This window comes from Akebia trifoliata, chromosome 4 (genome assembly GCF_017979445.1).
Source record: "Akebia trifoliata isolate Shusen 1 chromosome 4, ASM1797944v1, whole genome shotgun sequence".
NCBI classification, from domain to species: domain Eukaryota; kingdom Viridiplantae; phylum Streptophyta; class Magnoliopsida; order Ranunculales; family Lardizabalaceae; genus Akebia; species Akebia trifoliata.
Genome location: NC_141378.1, coordinates 17,285,385 through 17,303,103, shown reverse-complemented (window position 1 = coordinate 17,303,103; position 17,719 = coordinate 17,285,385). Strand labels below are relative to the sequence as shown.

At 32.3% G+C, this 17,719-nt stretch overlaps 2 protein-coding genes across 2 annotated transcripts; both read right to left on the bottom strand.

The window, feature by feature from the left end:
• Positions 1-6,457: 6,457 nt before the first annotated feature.
• Positions 6,458-8,421, bottom strand: LOC147404218 (uncharacterized). The gene is made up of 5 exons (XM_086437829.1): positions 8,130-8,421; positions 7,860-8,004; positions 7,688-7,778; positions 6,668-6,739; positions 6,458-6,520 (listed from the first exon to the last, which is right to left on the bottom strand). The coding sequence occupies exons 1-5, from the start codon at positions 8,419-8,421 to the stop codon at positions 6,458-6,460; spliced, it is 663 nt and encodes a 220-aa protein (XP_086293955.1).
• Positions 8,422-13,622: 5,201 nt separating this feature from the next.
• On the bottom strand, positions 13,623-17,564 carry LOC147404217 (uncharacterized). Its single transcript, XM_086440088.1, has 6 exons — positions 17,310-17,564; positions 16,425-16,986; positions 16,150-16,273; positions 15,978-16,068; positions 14,262-14,333; positions 13,623-14,178 (listed from the first exon to the last, which is right to left on the bottom strand). The coding sequence occupies exons 1-6, from the start codon at positions 17,367-17,369 to the stop codon at positions 14,122-14,124; spliced, it is 966 nt and encodes a 321-aa protein (XP_086296214.1). The 5' UTR covers positions 17,370-17,564; the 3' UTR covers positions 13,623-14,121.
• Positions 17,565-17,719: the final 155 nt, after the last annotated feature.

Genomic DNA, 17,719 nt, shown 5'->3' with positions numbered 1-17,719 from the left:
AATAAATACAAGCATGCCAATTTATTTAATCATATAAGGATAGAAAAGCAAAAAAAATAAATGGATTTTGAAAAAATAACAAAGAATAAAGAAGAGAACAACAGCAAAAGCAGCCAACCTAATATTTTTGCCCCTCACTCTTATAACCAGCTCTTTTAGATCTCAAAGAAGTCTGGTATTTAATAATTCCAAATTGATTACTTTCATCAAACAAGAAAATGAAATGGAAGGTAGTGTTGTATTTTTTTATTTTACTTTTTAAAAGAGAATGATTATATGCAACAACTCCTAACCATATTTATTTCTTTGTTTAGTGTGATATTAAAAGTTGATGGGGGCAATATAAGCGAATAGTAATAGTAATAAAATAAGGCACAATGGTAGATGTGATGCAGCTTATTGGATGAACCATATCCCAAAATTGGACCAATTTGAAAATCCTGACTGTCCAATGCATTGTTAATCACAAAAAGCGATGGATATAAAAGTTGGCACCCTTGATCCCACAATCAATCAATCAATCAATCAATCACAAAACTCTTGGATGGATTGAAGGTAAAAAAAGATCATGGAGCTAACTAACATTCTATTGAGGCTTCTCCTTGAAACTGAAACCACCCAAAATCAATTAGTCAATCTCACGATGTGATCTGCGGTCAAAAATGTTTGAAACATATTATTAGGTCTGTGGTTCACTCAATTATATGATATGTGTATTATTGATCATAAAGGTATGAAGTCCAATAACACAGCGAAATTTCTCTTGCACACCAAGGTTTTTAAGTTCTCCTCTCAAAAACAGTACATTTAGTCCCACATCGGCCTAAAGCAAAATTTCTTAGATCCTTATAATATGCCTTCTTGAAACAGTAGATCGCCGAGCGATGTAGCGTTCGCTTTTGCTTGTAACCTGAGTTCTTTTTTATTTGTTATCGTCCAACAACTTATTATGATTTTCAATTTGATAGTAAACCCAATCCACATCATGGCTATTATCCATTGGTGGGCCACCTTATGAAATATTTGAACAAAATTGTGAGTCCTATGAATGCTTGGCCTGCCCTTGGCTTTGATGCAACATAAAAAATCATTAGAAGCTACTTTGTATTACCAATTCTCATGTGGCAGTATAAACAGGCCAGTAACTGAGTAACCATTTTTTTTTTTTTTTTTTTAGAAAAGACAGAATTACAATGGTAATGTGATGTTATAAATAATGAAAATAAGATATGTTAAAAGCATTTAACCGAAGTGCTATTCTCAGATACTTTTTAGTACGGTTGCAAGTTAATTCGGTTCAAATCTTTGACTTGATTTGATTTCGGGTTTAAAAAATAAAGAATCGATAAATTCGATTCGATTCTTGGTTCAGACTTGGTAGAAAACCAAACCAACAAAGATTTTTAAATAAAATATAATTTTATTTTTCGTTTTTAAAAGCCTAAAATTGTTTTTCGTTCTTTATCTTTCCATCTAATCCCTCTCTATCGTCTCTTGCAGCTGAGCTGCGAGTACAAGGTGCGAGCTGTGGTTGCCTTTCAACTCCGGCGGCCAGGGTCTCTCCCTCCCTCTCTCTCTCTCTCAACTTGCAAGGTGTGCGGTCAACGCAAAGTTAATGAGTCGGCGGGATCGCTGGTTCTGGTTGAACGCCGTTGGATGCTGAGACCGACGACGAGGTCTCTCTCTCTCAACTGGCAAGGTGTGCGGTCAACGCAGAGTTGCAGAGTCGGCGGGATCGCTGGTTCCGATTGAACGTCGGTAGACGCTGAGACCGACAACGGGTGGTGGTTAGGAGAGCGGTTTATCTACATGGTTGTGTTGATCTATCTTCTGTCGATGGATGGGGTGGAGGTGACAGTGGTGATGATTTGAGTTCCGAAGAAATCAACGGTTAGGATTCGTCAATTGCGTCGTGGGTTGGGGCGTTTTGTAACGAAGATGTTCTCATTATTCAGTCTCTCTCTCTCTCTCTCTGAGGCACGACTGCGGACTGCCTCTCAACTCTAGCGATTTTGTTGAGGACCAAAATGAAATCAACCGATTCAAACAAGCTTCCATTATCTCCTGTAAGTGAACCCAATCTCTCAAATATCCCAAATTAGATTCATTTTTATAAAATTATTTGGTTGTGAAAGAGACTAATGGAAACCCATTTTGTTTTGGGATGGGTTTTGTAATTTTGGAAAAAAATTAATTTTTTGGATGATTTCTCAAAATCCAAATTTTATTTTATTTTAAATTAATCTAATCTTTATTTGATCTAGGTTTTTAATTTTTCATCACTCATGTGTTTTCATAATTTTATTGATAAATCTGTGTAAAAAAGCCTTTTTTTTTTTTTTTTTGTTTTGTTTTGACAACCCATGAAACCAAACCGAATTAAGGATAGTCTGGCTTGGTTCGGTTCTAGACCAAATCGGTTCGGTTCTGGTTCTCATATAATGGAATTGACCGTGATCGGTTCGATTCTAATTTTGCTCTAAACCGAACCAAGTTGCACCATGCTTTTTAGGCCAGAATGCCTCAAATAACAAAATATAAGTGAGGTGAGACCTCAGAACTTATGTAGATAAAATAGGCAAGTACCGTTGCATCAACAAAGACACAGAGTGTTCAATAAATTAACAATATGAAATGAATTCAAAAACAAAAAAAATTGAAGATATTATCATTGATAAATATTGGTTTGTGGAACTCTAAAACTTGAAAAAACACATTTTATAACTAAAATAAGTATCAAAATTAATAAAACATAAAAATTTTGTTTCAAAATGTTTGAACAAATGTCAATAAAAATTAAACTCCAAATGATATTCCTTTACATGGGTAACCAAATTAAAAGTAACCAAACCATAAAATAATATATGATTAGAACAAAGAATACCTCTCTTAAAAAATGACCAAATTTAGATAAAAATGTGAAGAATGGGACCCGAAGATATTGACTAAAGAACATGCATGGTGATGTTGATATGTTATGTCCCCAAGAAATAAGAATTTTAATCATCACACAATATTATTGTCTAAATGATTTTGGTGTATTTGTTAAATCCGTATAAATTAAAGTCTACCCATTTTCCGTTGGTGAAAACTTTCAATGTGTTCTTTCAAGACGTGGAGAATTTTACCTTAGCAATCTCTTGTTGAATTTATGAAAAAATCATGATTTTTTTTTCAAAGAAAGTATTATTCTCCAAATTATTGAATAATTCACATATTGTAAATTTAAAAAGAATAAAACAGGTTTTTTTTACAAATTTTTATAAAATTTGGTCAGAAAAAAATGATACATTAATTTAGAGAGTTATTATTGCCACACCAATTTTTACTAATGCCACACCAATTCCTATGTAAATCACCAAAGAATTGCACACGGTTGGTGTGGCACTAGTGAAACTTGGTGTAATTATAGTAAATCTCTTAATTTAGTGTATGTTGTAAAGTGTAAACTTGTAAGTTGTAAATGTAACACAGTCTCACTTTGAAATGATTATATTTCAAAATTTTGAAGGAATCCTACTTTGTAGGTGATATGTCTCTTTCATCTTTTAAAAAATATTGGTATACCCCTCTGCATTTATTTGAGATATTATCTTAATTTTGAAACTGATGATTTGTTCATTGAGTTTGGTCTTCTTTTATGTATCAATGGAACAATAACCTCAATGTTCTCATTATCACCACCATCATTATTACCAACACCACTATATCATCGTCTTCACCATCACCAATTTTGTCATCACCCTCATTAATATTTCACTATCATGTTATTAAATTTTTTAAATGAGATGCATAGCACATGTATAAAGCATATGCCGCATATTTCCCATATATCAAATTTTTGACTGGATTTTTGTAACTCAAAATTGAATAGAACTCGAATTTTTCCCGTATTCCGAATTGTTAACAATGTTTTTTATATTAAGATATCTTGTAAGTTATATAATAAGGATCTATTAAATTTCATTTTATTTATTTCTTGTTTTTTCTTTACTTTTACTCAGCTACTGCTTCTATTCTAAATAAGTCGTGATAATTTGATGTCCCCTTCTGACATACACCCCCATCATATAATCGTAGATCATTTGCCTCGAGATATGCAAGAAAATGTTTATGGTTCTACATATCCCGAGGTAAATGGTCTACAATTCTTTGATGGAAGCGTCAAAAAATCATTTTTCATTCTGAATATCACATCCAATTGGATGTTTTGGTTAATGACTATAATGCCTTCAATAGAATGAGGTGATTTGCTATATAAGTATCAAGTCCTCTCATTATCACGTGTTGGTGCATTTTTCGTCCTTAATCCACAGTTGAGTTGTGATTATAAGTAGATATTATTGAATAGAAAATAAAATCTTCGAAAAAATTGACCATTGATGTATGAACTAAATAATATAATTAGAATGGTATTTTGATTCCTCATAAATATTTTAGCGACCATTTGAACTAAAAGCATACCTTTTACATTCTAATAATTTTTGTAGCCATTTTATTTCATCATTCTTAAACTTACATTTGTAACCATTTTATACCCCTAATCTCCAGTAGCAGTAAAAACACGACTAACAGATTTTGAAGAGTAAATTGCACAAAAATTGATTGGTCCTCTAAATGTTTGTGATGGAGGGATAGTTATTGATTTTCGCTAGTTAAAGCAGTAAAAGTTCCTCTACTAATTTTATCATTTTATTTGAGAGGGCATCAACATTTTTACAAAGTAATTTTAGATGATTTGGTTTACTCAGATATCTCAATTCACTTAATATCAATTTTCAAAAGTGCATCAATTATAAAATAAAGAGTAAAATAATTATAAAATAATTATGGCACTGAAACTTATCACAAAGGATATGTTGCAAATCAATCACGAATAAGACTCATGCTCAATGAACTTTCATAAAAAAATTTATGCTAAATGAACTTGGAACGTGTGATTGGAAGATACTAATTAATCATTGAATCAATACAATTTTGTTACAGATTAGTGTAAGGTTGTCAGTACATGGGTGCGATATTATTCCAGCCCAGCCCAGTCCAATGTGGACTAACTTAGGCTTGTGTTAATGGTGGAGCTAAACCGAATTCATGTTTTAGGAATGGGCTCAGGCTTGTAAGTCTGTTAGTACGGCCCATCCCATCCCTAAAATTAGTATCTGGCTCGATTGTGTGGTTCATGATGAGAAAGTTGTTAAAATAAATGTTAATAAATGTTGATTAATATTTATTTAAAATTGATTCAAATAAAATTAATTTAATTGGTTTTAAAATGATATTTAAAAGTTACTTTATGATTGGTGTTCTTTTTTGTTAAAGAAAAAGTAAGTATTTTTTTTAAAGAACATTTCTATTGGTTGATATCTTTTCACATGGATTGAAGATTGTAAAAGTATTTTGTGACTCATTTTTTCAAATATTTTTGCAAATCCCACATTGCTTTCTAAATATTTTGGAAGGATTTTTAAACCTATAAATAAGAATTTATTCTCAACTCTTTATTCATTCCAAAGACTCTCTCCTTGAGAGTTCTTAATGGTTTTTAAGTTATATGAAAATTTAATAATTCTTTTTTATTTTATATATATGATGTTCTCATTATCACCACCATCATTGTTACCATCACCATCACGACTTCATCATCACCTCCACCATTACCAATTTCTTCATCACCCTCATTAATATTTCACTATCATGTTATTGAATTTTTTATTTTCGAATTTTTTAAATGAAATGCATACCACACGTATAAAGCATATGCCCGTATATTTCCCATTTATCAAATTTTTGCCCAGATTTTTGTAACCCAAAGTTGAATAGAACTCGAATTTTTCTCGTATTCCGAATTGTTAACAAGTTCTTTGATATCAAGATATCTTGTTTGTTATATTATAAGGATCTATTTAAATTTCGTTTTATTTATTTCTTATTTTTTCTTTTCTTTTAGACATTTTCCTTGGTACAATCAAACACCAGAATTCTTCTAGTAGAAACATTAACGACGTTATAACCATGGAGATTAGAGATACAAAACTAACAAAACCCACATTCTATAACAAAAAATAAATATCAAATTAATATTTCATTTTGAAATGTTTGAACAATTGACAATTAAACTTTAACCTCAAGAGAAGTTCCTTTTACATGGGTAACTAAAGTAATTAGACTAAAATAAAGAATAAAGAATATCACAAAAAACCCATCAAATTTTACAGGCAAAATGAAGGATACTGATTACACATGACTACATCATCCCTATGGCGATGGATTAATTATGACCCTAAGAAATAAGAGCCCACTTATTTGTTAAGTTTGCATTTCCTAAGCATCAACTATGTTTCCTTTTCTTTAAGAAACAAAACTCAATTTGTTATACATTATTACAATGCTCTACGTCAATATCTTGGTGTTTCTCTCCGTTTTCTTTTACCCCATTTTTCTTCAATTCTATTCAACTCTATATTCCTCGAATGTTTTGGATACCAGCTGAATGCCTTGGGACGGGTGAATTTGTGACGTGCTTCAATTATGGGGTAGAATCCAAATTCTCCAATTATCACGTCTTCGCACTTTTTTATCCTAGACACCAATTTTAATTTGGATTATAAGTGAACTTAATTGATTTAAATTGAAAAAAAAAAAGTGTTACACAGTCAATGATACTTACTTGCACTTCAACAACGCTAGAGGGTTGCAATGATCTAATTATTAAATTAATGTCATTCGTCTTCCATTTAATCTGTAACACAAACAAAAATATCATTAAAAAAAATAGTATGCACCACCATCCACAGAAAATAGGATCTTTGAAACACCGACCATTAATTCAAGGTCTTGATTTCTGTCCCTTTAAATGAAAAATAAAAACAAGCGCACCAATTTATGTAATCATATAAAACACATCATATAAGGATAGACAAGCCAAAAAAAAAGGGGAGGGGGACTGGAAAAATAACAAAAAATAAAGAAGAAACACATCACAAAAGGATAGACAAGCAAAAAAAAAGTGGGTGTATGTGCACCACATTAGCTAAGCTTTCTTTAAGGTCAATCCTCCTAACCATATAAAAGGATTTGTTCTTCTGTTTTCAATGTCACACATGACCAATGTTTAGAGAGCCATTGAAATTTATGCCTCGAGGATTGCCTCAAAGCAAGACTCTCAAAAACAAAACAAAAAAAGCCTTGAGGCCTTAAGAGAAGGTAATTTCACCTCAAAGGCTCATTCATGCCTTTCTCTAAGAGGCATTTGTAAAAGTTACGCATTAGGGGGAGGCGCTGCCTATTGACTAGTATGCATTAAGGCGAGATGTATTTTTTCTCTCTATTTTTCTTAGTATGTACCACTACATAGCAGTCCTTACACATAAATTTCTCTCAATTATTCTTTTTGGGTTGAAGTAATGGTTACAAACTTGAGTGTTGTTTTTTTCCTTTGAGGGTTTGAAACTTGGATAAGTTATGTGTAGGAAACTTTGGAGTAAGGATGTGATTAAATTGGAAAGTAAACTTTGAAGCGCAATGCAAAAAAGTTTGTATCTCCTAATGTTAATCAAAAGATGATATTAATCATTGGAATGTGAAATGGGAAAATTGATCTCTTTTTTTTTCCAGAAAATTTTGTACAAGATTGATAACAACTAGAGTTAGCTAAATTGTAAAAAAAAAATGAAACAAGCATACTCACCAAATTGAATCCTGCAATAAGATGAATAGAAACCCAGCCTTCCTCATCCATGTTCTTTTTCAGGTAGTAATCATTCCTCAAGTTCTCATCACTAAATGGAAAAATAACGACGATTAAGTCAACAATTACATGAACTAAAGAAATTAAAACAACAATTCTATTTGCATCATACCTGAAGTAATATTCTATCTGCTTGAGTATTGCATCACACAACACCCATTCCGAGTCGGGCAAATTAGTCTGTTGAGGAGGTTGATGATATGATGGTGGACCTATCATATTCACATAAGGGACTTGTGTGGGTGGTGGTAGTAACACTGGCAAAGCAAAATACAAATAAGTATCCAACTCTATGAAAACACCTACTTTCAAGTAAAAAATCTTCCAAAAAGAAAAAAATAACAATAATTAAATAAATAAAAACTACAGATTTTCAATTCACCTGTCAAGTAAGGATCATAGCAGGGTATGACATGCCATGGAATTGCATGAGGAGGCAAATAGAACATATTGTTGAACTCAATGGGAATTGAATGAGGGTGATAATAATTTGAAATAGGCCATGGAATTGGCAGTCCATGAGACAAGGCTGGACCATTGGCAAATCTGGGTTGCCTGACATTACTGATCCATCGATTTGAGGTTCGAACAGAAATTGTTTCATTTGGAACAGAAACAGTCCCTGATTCTGTGTTGTTGAGAACCTCAGAAATTGTAGTCTGGCAAGAAATCATCTCTTGTTCTGAAATAGATTCCAAGGATTGAATCTATACCCAATAAAGAACAAACTCATTAACATAATCAAGTTGATCAACAAAACGCAGATTACACTTTACATAATAGAATTTAAAACTCCAGAAATATTAAGACATAGTCTCGCAAAGAATCATATCTCGCTTTAAAATAGGTTCTATGGATTGAATCTATCACCCAAGAAAGAACAAACCCATTAACATAATCAAGTTCAAAAACAAAACCCAGATTACAGAACAGATTATCAAACTCTAGAAATATAGAATTTTGATTGAAAAAAGAGGGAGAGAGAGAGAGAGAGATTGTATATATACGTACGAAACTCGGGAAAGAATGAAATCGAACTGTTGTTGTTGATTGAGGTTGAAGAAGAAGTATGTGTGTGAGAGAGATGGATTTGCATAAAGTTACATAAATAATAGAAAATATAAAGAAGAAGAAAGGATTTAGTCGACATGAGTTAGGAATCCGACTCTCAGTCGATTTAGAAGATTGGTTAGTGTACGAGTACAGTTAAAAAAGGAAAATGCTGGCGTGACTCAGGATTTACGGTGATTCTAACCTTTCTGACGTGGATGTCGTCATATAACCGTAGATGTTTTTCACTCGTATCTCGATGAAAGAATCTATGACTACCACAAGAACCGCAGGATTTTCGTTGACATGTTCCTTCGCAAACTACTCTACCACGAACGAGCGTGAGATAGCCGGACTCTTTTTTTAATTAATAAAAAAGATTTATATATTAAATAAGAAATTCAATTAATATAAATAAAAAATTATCTTAAATAAGAAATAATTTAAAATACAACGAGTTGCTGAACTCATTAAAAATAGACTTACAAGGGAGAAGAAATAATTAAAAATCACTTTAAAAATGTATAATTATATATATATATATATATATATATATATAGGGAGCGGTTCGGCAGCCCTAAAGTTCGTCAAGTTTGGTGTCAAACATTTTTTGTAAATCACTTTTGATGGGGTTAGAAGTTTTGGAATAGGCTGATTTTTTGTGAGGATCATCTCTACGATGAAGAGATCATCCTCACAAAAAATAAGCTCATTTTGAAACTTCTAACCCTAGTTTACAAGTTGAAGAATCGTGAACCATCCAATTTTTGTAAATCACTTTTGATGGGGTTAGAAGTTTTAGAATAGGCTGATTTTTGGTGAGGATGATCTCCTCATCATAGAGATCATCCTCACAAAAAATCAGCTCATTCCAAAGCTTCTAACCCATATTTTGAAAAATATTTGGCACCAAACTTGACAAACTTTAGGGCTGCTGAACCGTCCCCATATATATATATATATATATATATATTGATTAATCGATTGTGGGTCTACCATTGGCTCAATTCTAGGTAATCATCTCAGGGTTTTGTTAAGAATCGATTCTCTTTCGAATAATTGACAGATCATCATAGAAAACCCCAATAGTGGAGTTATTTTCTTTGTAATTAATATATAAAGACATTAAGTAACCTATTAAATATTAATCAATGAGTTAGTTAAAAGAATAGGTACTTTAACTAAAATTTGTTGATTTTAATCCCACATTGAACACAAATTGTCTTTATCTCTCTCCTTAGAAGTTCTTGGGCCTTTTCATTCATTGCCAATTGATTTTAAGTTGGACCTCCAAATTTATCATGGTATCTAAGATTTAAAATGATATGGATTTTATTCAAAATTCGAATTTAGCTGGTTTGGTTTCGTCAAGTATATTCCAATTAAAATATGATTTGGATATGGATTGAAGCCCCTTGACTTGAGTTGGATCTGGGTTGGATAGGGTTCCATCCTTATATCCGTCAAGATCTGAATGATATATTATTTTGCAAGATGTATTATTATATTATTTTAAATCATCTTTCATTAACTAACAATGGTTGGGTATAGTGATTAAGGCCTTTCTTCAAAATGAAGAAGTCTTGAGTTTAAGTCAACATTTAATTATATCTTAGCAATCTTAAATGATTTGACATTATCCTACCTGAATCGATAAATTTGGTTGGATTGAATCTGGATATACTTTTAATAATAGTAAAATAGTTCGGATATGATCTTAAATCCGGATATATTATTTTTAATAAAAGTAAAATGGTGCGGACCTGACCAACTCAAATCAATAAATTTAATCGGATTTAATTTGGATATGATTTTAATAAAAGTAAAATGATTCGAATATGGTCTTAGTTAGTATGATTCGAATCAAATTCAAATAAATTAGGATAAAAAAAAATTCGGATATGGATATGGACACACTTATATCTGGCCCATTTTAAGTCTTAATGGTATCAGAGACTAAGCTCTACTGAGAGTTCGATCTTGGTGTGTCTTTCTCCGACGATGTCCCACTGTCACTATTGTGTCTTCGCTAGACCAGAATCTTTTTTATTTTTTGCTTTACTATTATTCTATCTAATGCACCTTAATACAATGCATCTTATTCCCTAACAAAATTAAATTCGACTATTTAATTTCTCACTTTAAAGATCTTCAAAAGTTTTCTTATAGGCTAAAATTTTATAAAAATAGGTCTTAAATCGACCGTATTCTTTAGTAGGAGACTTTTGGTTGAGATAGTTATTCCCTTATTGCTATATACATATTTAAGTGGTAGAGGGGTCTCCTCAGTTCAATTAACATCATTTTTATTAGAAAGTGCATCAACATTTTTATTTGAAATCGCATTAATTATAAAATAATGAGTAGAATCTATATAATTTCAATGTCAATAATATATATGATTACTACCACTGAAGGTTATTATCACAGATGATGTGTTAAATGAACTTGGTAGGTTATTTGTGTGATTGGAAGATAATTTCTATCTAATTATTGGATCATTACAATTTTCTTAGAGATTTGTATCAGTAGGGAATCCTAGACACTTGTAAGGTTTTCAATGCATGGTTGCAGTTTGTGCGGCCCATCGCCTTTCTAAAACTAGTATGAAAAATTTGGAGAAATGGAGTCTCGAATGACCCTCAGCTCACACAGGTGGCTCATGATGAGGAAGATATTTCAATGATCTTTTCGTCGACTCTTCATAAGAGTACAAAGGAAAGATTAATCTGGGTTGATAAAAATTCACAGAAAGCTTGGGATACTCCATGCCGAGAATGATCTGTAACTATGATCCAACATATAGAAAATATAAAATTTAAAGAAATTGAAGGCAATGTGGTATTTAAAAAAGACATCGAAGGGTTAGACGAAACCCCTACATATTTATTTGATGGCTAAGTGAGCTACAAAAATTTGATAGGGCCCATGGGCAGAGCTAGGATTTTCTAGTAGGAGGGGCAAACTATGGTTAGTTATATAGTTGAGGAACTTTAAAATGAATGATTTTAGGGAGAAATTTAAAGGTTTTTTTTTTTTTTTTTGTTAGAAGTTGAAGAATAAGATATTTAAGTCATTTCCAATTAGCATATTAGAAGTTGAAAATATAGTGGTATCTAAAAATTCTGTGGGGGCAATTGCCCCCACCAGCTCCTTACTAGCTCACTTTTATCAGAATTTGGCAACGCATGAGAGCAAGACCTGATAATATATTTACAATGGTACTTCACTTTCACATTACACAAGTAGGCCATTTTGTATTACCAATTATCGTGTGGCAGTTTAGATATTTTTTAGTCCATAAGAAGAAGAAATTGAATACTTCAGATAACAGAATATACATGGGACCTTAGAACTTATGTAAATTAAATAGGCAAGTGCCCTTGTGTCAGTAAAGACACAAAGTGTTCAACATGTTAAGGATAGGAAAAAAAATCCAAAAAAATGAAGATGTCATCATCAATAAATATAAGGACAAAGAAATGTATTTTGAATCGAAATACATCTCTTTTACATTCTAATAATCTATTTCATCATTCTTAAACTAACATGTATCCATTTTATATCCACAATCATATTAGAACTAAAAATTGGGACCATTCAAAATTTGAGGAAATAAAGAATTGCAAGGTAACTCCAAATGTTGGTTTTAAAACAAGCTCAGTACCGAAATGGCTTGGGCAAGTAATCATGGTCATGGAGGCAACTGGTCGAGATAGCGATTAGATTTTGCATATCAAAGTGGTAAAGGATCTTCTGTGCTGTAAAGAGTAGAATCTATATAATTTCTATGTCAATAATATAGGATTACTACCACTGACAGTTTCACAAAGGATATGTTGTAAATCAACTACAAATGAGACACATAAAAATTTTATGCTAAATGAACTTGGTGATTGGAAGACAATTACTTGGATCAGGACAACTTTGTTAGAGATTAGTATCACTATGGAATCCTAACAATCCTAGACACTTGTAAGGTTCTCAACGCATGGGTGCGGTTTTGGTCAAGCCCAGCCCAATGTGGACTAGCATTGGCTTGTGTTAACGGGTCGAGCGAGCTAAACCTAATTCACGTTCAGGGATGGGCTCAGACTTCTAAGCCTGTCAGTGCGGCCCCTGGCATCCCTAAAACTAGTATCTGAAATTTGGAGAAATGGAGCCTCGAATGAACCTCAGCTCAGGCCAATGGTTCATGATGAGGAAGCAATTTCAGTGATCCGTTTGTCGACTCTTCATAAGAGTACAAAGGAAAGATTAATGTTGGTGATAAAGATTCAGGCTTGTTAATTATCATGGCACAAATGGAAAATATAAAAGAAAATGGCTTTCCTTTATAAAAAAAAATTGGGATTTTCAGATGCATAATTCAGCATTTTTTTTTTTTCAAAAAATCATTTTTCTGTAAAGAAAAATGGAAGCTGAACAATGAATCCAGTGTATTTTAGACATTTTCCTTGGTACAATCAAACACCAGAATTCTTCTAGTAGAAATACTAACGATGTTATAACTATGGTGATCACAAATACAAATCTAAGAAAACCCACATTCTATAACACTAAATAAGTATCAAATTAATATTTCATTTTGAAATGTTTGAACAATTTACAATTAAACTTTAACCTCAAGAGAAGTTACTTTACATGGGTAACTAAAGTAATTAAACTGAAATAAAGAATAAAGAATACCTCAAAAAACCCATCAAATTGTATAGGCAAAATGAAGGATCCTGGTTACACATCTATGGTGATGGTATAAGAGCTCACTTATTTCTTAAAGTCGATTTTCCCAAGCATCCACCAGAATTCTTCTAGAAAAACCACATTATATAACAAAAAATAATTATCAAATTAATATTTCATTTTGAAATGTGTGAACAATTGACAATTAAACTTTAACTTCAAGAGAAGTTACTTTACATGGGTAACTAAACTAATTTGATTAAAATAAAGAATAAAGAATACCTCAAAAAACCCATAAAATGTATAGGCAAAGTGAAGGATCCTGATTACACACCAAAAGAATGACTCCATCATAGCCTATGGCGATGGTGATGTATTAATTATGACCTCAAGAAATATGAGCTCACTTATTTGTTAAGTTTGCGTTTCCTAAGCATCAACTATGTTTCCTTTTCTCTTGGAAACAGAACTCAAATACAGTTATCCTGTTTATTATACATTATTACAAGGGTCTCCTTCGATTTCTTGGTGTTTCTTTTCATTTTCTTTTACCCCATTTTTCTTCAATTCTACTCAACTCATGATGTTTCAGCTCAAATACCAACTGCAATGCGTCTGCGAGGATGAATTTGTGACGTGCTTCAAATATGTGGTAGAATCCAAGTTTTCCAGTCATCACGTCTTCGCACTTTTTTATCCTGACACCAATTTTAATTTGGATTATAAGTGAACATAATTGATTTAAATTGAAAAAAACTGAAACACAACCAATGATACTTACTCGCACTTCAACGATGCTAGAGGGTTGCAATGATCTAATTATTAAATTAATGTCATTCGTCTTCAATTTAATCTGTAACACAAACAAAAATGTTATAAAAAAAATAGTATACACCACCATCCACAGAAAATAGGATCTTTGAAACACCGACGATTAATTAATTCAAAGTCTTGATTTCTGTCCCTTTAAATGAAAATTAAATACAAGCACACCAATTTATGTAATCATATAAAACACATCACATAAGGATAGACAAGCAAAAAAAAAGGGCTGAAAAAATAACAAAGAATAAAGAAGAGAGCAACTGTAACAACAACCAACCTAATATTTCTTCCTCACTCTTATAACCAGCCCTTTTAGAGCTCAAATAAGTCTGGTATTTGAAAAATCCAAATCGAATAGTTTCCTCAGACAAGAAATAGAAATGGAAGGTAGTGTTGTATTTTTTTTATTTTAAAGAATGATTATATGTGACTCCCAACACCATATTTATTTCATTGTATAGTGTGCTATAAAAAATTGATGGGGGCAATGTAAGTTCTATAAGCGAATAGTAATAATAATAAAAGAAGGCTCAATGGGTAAGCTTATAAACACGAAGAACTTCACTTTTATCAATGCAAGACCTGATAATATAACTATATTGGTTCACATTTACACATAGAAGCTATTTTGTATTACCAACTCTCATGTGGCAGTATAAACAGGGCCAGTGACAGAGTAACAATCTTTGAGGTAGGACAGAATTGCAATGGTAATGTGACTTCATAACTAATGAAAACAAGATATTTTAAAAGCATTCCACCGAAGTATTATTCTCATAGGCCAACTCTTCAGTTTAATAGATACTTTTTAGCCCATAAGAGGGAGAAATTGAATGCCTCAACTAACAAAATATAAGTGATGTGAGACCACAGAACTTATGTAAATTAAATAGGCAAGTTCCCTTGCGTCAACAAAGACACAAAGTGTTCAATGTGCAAACGATAGGAAAAGAGTTCAAAAAAATTGAAGGTATTATCATCAATAAATATTGGTTTGTGTACGTGCACCACGTTAGCTAAGCATTCTTTAAGGTCAATCCTCCTAACCATATAAAAGGATTTGTTCTTCTCTTTTCAATGTCACACATGACCAATGTTTAGAAAGCCATTGGAAGTTTATGCCTCGAGGATTGCCTCAAAGCAAGACTCTCAAAAACAAAAACAAAAATAAAAAAGCCTTGAGGCCTTAAGAGAAGGTAATTTCACCTCAAAGGTTCACGCTTTTCTCTAAGAGGCATTTGAAAAGTTACACATAAGGGGAGGCGCTGCCTTTTGACTAGTATGCACTATGGCGAGATGTATTTTTTCCCTCTATTTTTCTCAGTATGTACCACTACATAGTAGTCCTTACACATAATTTCTCTCAATTATTATTATTGGGTTTAAGTAATGGTTACAAACTTGAGTGTTGTTTTTTCCTTTGAGTTGAAACTTGGATAAGTTATGTGTAGGAAACTTTGGAGTAAGGACGTGACTAAATTTGGAAAGTAAACTTTGAAGCGCGATGCAAAAAAAGTTTGTATCTCCTAACATTAATCCGAAAGATGATAATCGGAAAATTGATCGCTCTTTTTTTTTCCAGAAAATTTTGTACAAGATTGATAACAACTAGAGATAGCTAAATTGTTTTTATAAAAAAAAATGAAACAAGCATAACCATGGGGATACTCACCAAATTGAATCCTGCAATAAGATGAATAGAAACCCAGCCTTCCTCATCCATGTTCTTTTTCAGGTGGTAATCCTTCCTCAAGTTCTCATCACTAAATGGAAAAATAATGACAATTAATTCAACAACAACATGAACCAAAGAAATTAAAACAACAATTCTATTTGCATCATACCTGAAGTAATATTCTATCTGCTTGAGTATTGCATCGCACAACACCCATTCCGAGTCGGGCAAATTAGTCTGTTGAGGAGGTTGATGATATGATGGTGGACCTATCATATTCACATAAGGGACTTCTGTGGGTGGTGGTAGTGACAGTGGCAGAGCAAAATACAAATAAGTATCCAACTCTCTGAAAACACCAACTTTCAAGTAAAAAATCTTCTAAAAAGATAAAAATAACAATAATTAAAATAAAATAAAAAAAACTATAGATTTTCAATTCACCTGTCAAGTAAGGATCATAGCAGGGCATGACATGCCATGGAATTGCATGAGGAGGCGATGGCCAGAAATAGAACATATTGTTGAATTCAATGGGATTTTCAATGGGAATTGAATGAGGGTGATAATAATTTGAAATAGGCCATGGATTTGGCAGTCCATGAGACAAGGCGGGACCATTGGAAAATCTAGGTTGCCTGGCATTACTGATCCATCGATTCGAGGTTCGCTGATTGTAACCATGGTAGGCGTGACGCTTACTTGAATTACCATTAATTTGCTTACTTGAATTACCATTAATTTCTCCCATTGAATTGAACCCATTACCCCTTTGATTAACCTGGTTAAAGGGTTTGTGTTTGGGCTGGTGAACCGAATAAGGTTCAGGTCTAGAAGTTGGTTCACTCGAACCCAAAAACGAACCATTCGAGACCGGTGGCAACGGAACAGAAATTGTTCCATTTAGAACAGAAACAGTCCCTGATTCTGTTTTGTTGAGAACCTCAGAAATTGTAGCCTGGCAAGGAATCATCTCTTGTTCTGAAATAGATTCCAAGGATTGAATCTATATCCAACAAAGAACAAACTCATTAACATAATCAAGTTGATCAACAAAGCGCAGATTACACTATACAGAATAGAATTTAAGACAAAAAAAAAAAATTGATTAAAAAATAGTCTCGCAAAGTATCGTATCTCGCTCTAAAATAGGTTCTATGGATTGAATCAATCACCTAAGAAAGAACAAACCCATTAACATAATCAAGTTCAAAAACAAAATCCAGATTACAGAACAGATTATCAAACCCTAGAAATATAAAAAATCTGATTGAAAAAAGAGGGAGAGGGAGAAGGAGAGAGAGAGAGATTGTATATATACGGACGTACCTCGGGAAAGAATGAAGTCGAACTGTTGTTGTTGATTGAAGTTGAAGAAGAAGCATCCATTTTGTGCTTGTGTGTGAGAGAGATGAATTTGCATAAATTTAATCGGTGATCGAAGTGAATTTAATAGACGGAAGAACTTAGTCTTGAAGTTATGTAAATAAATAAAAATATAAAGAAGAAGAAAATAGTTAGTAGACATGAGTAAGGAATCTTACCCTCAAACATGCAGTCGATTTACTTCTTGAGAAAGTTTTTTAGTGGCCGAGTACAATTACTAAAAATAAATAACTTGAAAGAATTACTGGCTATTTTTATATGTCTACGTAGGATTTCATATTTTAATTGTTGGGATTTCTTATTTCCTACGAATTTGCATATTTGAACCCTTAAATTAAATCAATTTATAATTA